General features: G+C 32.3%; 1 protein-coding gene across 1 annotated transcript in view; it reads left to right on the top strand.

The window, feature by feature from the left end:
• The window catches only part of CEP290 (centrosomal protein 290), a 145,070-nt gene that overhangs the window by 17,893 nt on the left and 123,030 nt on the right, over positions 1 to 4,147 (top strand). Inside the window, exons 6-9 of the mRNA XM_042782692.1 lie at positions 1,241 to 1,294; positions 2,041 to 2,193; positions 2,585 to 2,767; positions 3,555 to 3,644. Coding sequence (XP_042638626.1) covers positions 1,241 to 1,294; positions 2,041 to 2,193; positions 2,585 to 2,767; positions 3,555 to 3,644 — 480 coding nt within the window. The remainder of the gene's footprint in view (positions 1 to 1,240; positions 1,295 to 2,040; positions 2,194 to 2,584; positions 2,768 to 3,554; positions 3,645 to 4,147) is intronic.

The following is a 4,147-nucleotide window of genomic DNA, read 5'->3' as shown; positions in this document are numbered from 1 at the left end:
TTGTCAGAAGGGACCATTCCTTGGAGAAGGATGTCATGCTTGGTAGGGTGGAGGGTTGACGAAAGAAGGGGAGGTCTTCAACGAGATGGATTGACACGGTGGCTGCGATGATGGGCTCAAGTATAGCAGGGATTGTGGACCTGGCGCGGGATCTGACAGTGTTTTCGTTCTGCTGTGCGTGGGGTCACTATGAGTCGGAAACGACTCATGGCACCTAACAACAACAACAGTGTAGTTTTCCGGGAAGGAGCGTGGGAACCACTCATTGCTTGGGGGTTGTGCTGCCTCTTTAAGAGCCCATTGCAAAACGGACACTGACTGCTAATTTCACTTTCACCTTTTTTTCATAAAAGTGAAAATTCTGTTCTGGATTTCTTTTGGTTTGCAAAAACAGGTACTATCGTAGGTCTTTTGGAAAAGTGAAGTGATGTAAAGTGAACTTTTGAAAAGAAGGGGTTACCTGTTCTCTCTCTCTCTTTCTCTGGTTATGTGTGTGTGTGTGTGCAATTCTAATCCAACAGCCGCTCCACAGGAGAATGTTGTGGCAACCTACTTCCATAAAGATTTAGAGCTTTGGAAACCCTGTGTGGTAATTTTGCCCTGTTGCTGTGAGTCAGGACTGACCCGATGACAGTGGGTTTCATTTGAGTTAATATATGTGTGCGTGTGTGTATGAGTATGTGTGTTTATACACACACACACACATAAGTTTATGTTAACATGTGAGATGAGAAAACTGAGTTTTAGAGAAGATAAATTATTTATGCTGTGCTAGAAATTGGTGAACAAGAGATATAAACCTAAGGCAGTCTGATTTGGGATTACTTCTTTTTAACCATTGTAGGATACTGCCTTATTTTTCTAAGTAATTTAATGCTTAGTTGAATCAAAGAATATTCTAGAATTGACATAGAAGAATAGTGAAATAAGGGCATTAGCCAGAAAAACTACTCACGTTTTTGTATTTTTTAAAAAATAATTTATTATGTTTTTGTTTCTGTATTCTTTATTTAGAATTTTTCTAGAAAATCTTTTTAAACACATCTTTTTTAATCCTTTTTAATTCTTAATTAGTTTTCAAAAAGTTTTGACTTATTATTCATGCCTTAGATAGGAGGGAAGTTCTTAGTTAAACGTTCTATGCTTTATTAGAGAGAATTTAAAATTCAAATTGATAAGCTAAAAGTCTGGGTTTATATTAAATTGCTGCTATAGCTCATCTTATTTTTTACAATTCTAGTTTGCGCTTCGAAATGAGGAGGCAGAAAACGAAAACAGCAAATTAAGAAGAGAGGTTGGTAAAAAAAAAATTAGTTGCTATGGTAGTTCAACACAAATAGTTGTTAAAAGTGTTTTCATAAATTTATATTTTAACTAGAACTGGATTTTTCTAAGTGACTGATGTTTTTAATGGGCTGCTTTTATGATACTACTTTATCTCAGAGGTACAGGAAAGGTAAGGCCAGTAAGGACAACATTCATTTCTTAGTCTATGTAGGTGAATTGCTTTCTGTTTCATATGTTAGCCATTCTTTTCTAGTTAGTTTACTAATTGAATATATACCTGGATTTCTGTTCTTTATTTCTCTTATTTTATCCAGAGTTCTTTTAAAATTTCTGTTTCTTATGAAATCTTATAAACATTATTTGGTTTTTGTGAGCCAAATAATGTCTGTCCATTGTTCGTTCTGATAGTCCATATGTTTTTAACTCAATCAAAATGTTTTTTGGTTTGATTGATAATGATGTTTTTGTTTTCTTTGATTATCCAAAATAGTGTATCTCATTCTTTTAAAATTTCTCTTTTTTCCTTTCTTTAGTTTATATTACTATTTTAAATTATGTATTGCCATTCTCATTTCTAATTACCTTCTTCCTGTCCTTTTTTTTGGAGAACAAACGTCTGAAGAAAAAGGTGAGGCTTTAAGGGTGATGAAACTTTGGGAATTTAAAGATATCTTCTAAGATCACTGTTTAGAGGAGGAAATTTTGTTACTTTGCATAATTTCTTAAGAGAAACTGATGTTGGTCTGCCTACAGAATGAGCAGCTTCGTCAGGATATTACTGATTATCAGAAACAAATAGATTCACAGAAAGAAACACTTTTATCGAGAAGAGGAGAAGACAGTGACTACCGCTCACAGTTGTCTAAGAAAAATTATGAACTGGTACAATATCTGGATGAAATTCAGGTAAAATTTGTAAAAGTCAGTTCAAAGCAGTGATTCTTTTAAACTTTAATTATAACATAAATTTGGCGTTTAACCCTTTATTTAAGTTCTTTGGTATAAATCTTCAACTGTGTATTTAAAAAATATAAAATCAGTTGCATCTTTGAAGTTGTAGTTCTTTATTCATTCTCTTTATATGTACTTGTTGGACTTTGTTTAAAAAGAAGTGAGATTCTTGGGTGAAATTTTCTTGCTATTTAGTTTAATTATTCAATACTAATTGATACTACAGGTGTACAAGGAATTCTCTTTGATATAGTGGGCACTTACAACTCCATTTAATTTTCATTTAGCTTAACTTTCAGATTCATAAAGCAGTTTCTTTTAACCATAGTGTCTTTAACTTTTTTAGACTTTAACAGAAGCTAATGAGAAAATTGAAGTTCAGAATCAAGAAATGAGAAAAAATCTAGAAGAGTCTGTACAGGAAATGGAGAAGATGACTGATGAATATAACAGAATGAAAGCCATTGTGCATCAAACAGATAATGTAACGGATCAGTTAAAAAAAGAAAATGAACATTATCGGCTTCAAGTAAGAGTTACTATTAGAATAGTTTATTTTCACAGACTTCATATCATCTCATTACTGTTTATTTAAAACTAGAAAGTAACTTATTCCGATACAAATTTTTGTGTCTTGATACTATGGTGTGTTGCCATACTTAATGTGTTTCTGTAATCTCCTTACACATACCTTGTAACTGCTGCCATCTAGATTATATAGATGATACTTGAATTAATGCATACACAACAGTCCTATAAACTAGTAATTATGGATATTTTCTATTACTTGGAAATTGTTTGGACTATAAAGTTTAATTTATACCTTAAAATAAAGTAACTGTAAATGTAGAAACCAATAAATTGCTTGTTATTTACATGGAATTAAACTTACTTAAAAGTAGAAAAATATTTAAAAATATAATTTCTAGGAATGGAAAATGATTATTCAGCTCTACTCTGCAGAAGCCATTAAATGTCACTTCTCACTTCAAATCCAAACCATTGCCATCAAGTTGATTGTGACTCATAGTGACCCTATACGACAGAGTTGAACTGCCTCACAGGATTTGCAAGGCTGTATATCTTTATGGAAGCAGACTACTGCATCTTGCTTCCACAGAGCAGCTGGTGGATTCAAACCACTGACCTTTTGGTTGGTAGTCATGTATTTAACCACTGCACCACCAAGGATCCTCACTATAAAGCTACTCTAACAATAAATATGAATATCTAATGTATATGAGAATATATATGTAACGAATATGTATGTGTTACACCAATTTGCAATAATTCTTAAACCAACTATTGCCTTTTAGGTGCAGGAGCTTACAGAACTTTTAAAAGCAAAAAACGAAGAAGATGATCCGGTCATGATAGCTGTCAATGCAAAAGTTGAAGAATGGAAGGTGCTTTTCTCACTAATTTAATGGCTTTATCATTTTTTTTTTTTTTAAGTTACTAGTCTTAGTTTTCTTTAAAGACTTTATAACTTTTTTTTTTTTTTTTACAATTAGGTAAAATAACACTTTTATCATGTGGTTTTGTTATTTGTCCAAAACTTAAACCTTTTTATGGTTTAACCTGGAGATAGACACCAGATTAGTTTAGATGTAGTAGTTTTAGGCCCTGGTTTAAGAGCAGTGACCGGCCTGAAATTCAGCTACTGTTGTACATGGACTTTCTAACTTTTTTATTAGACTTTTTAAAAATTTTTTATGTATTAGCTAGAAAAACTCTTTCTAGGAACTATATCATATGTAGTCCTCTAGCTCACTTATCATTAAATGAACTCTTTAACACCAATGAATAAAACTTTAAGCTTTTGATGTCTAAGCCCAAAGTATAATAGCATTGTAAACTAAAATAGAGAATTCTAAATAAAATTATTAAGCTTTTGATGTCTAAGCCC

Source organism: Orycteropus afer, unplaced genomic scaffold (genome assembly GCF_000298275.1).
Source record: "Orycteropus afer afer isolate SDZICR_OR568_19922 unplaced genomic scaffold, OryAfe1.0 scaffold00416, whole genome shotgun sequence".
Taxonomy (NCBI): Eukaryota; Metazoa; Chordata; class Mammalia; order Tubulidentata; family Orycteropodidae; genus Orycteropus; species Orycteropus afer.
Note: the sequence above shows the minus strand (reverse complement) of the source record. Positions and strands in the feature narration are given on the sequence as shown.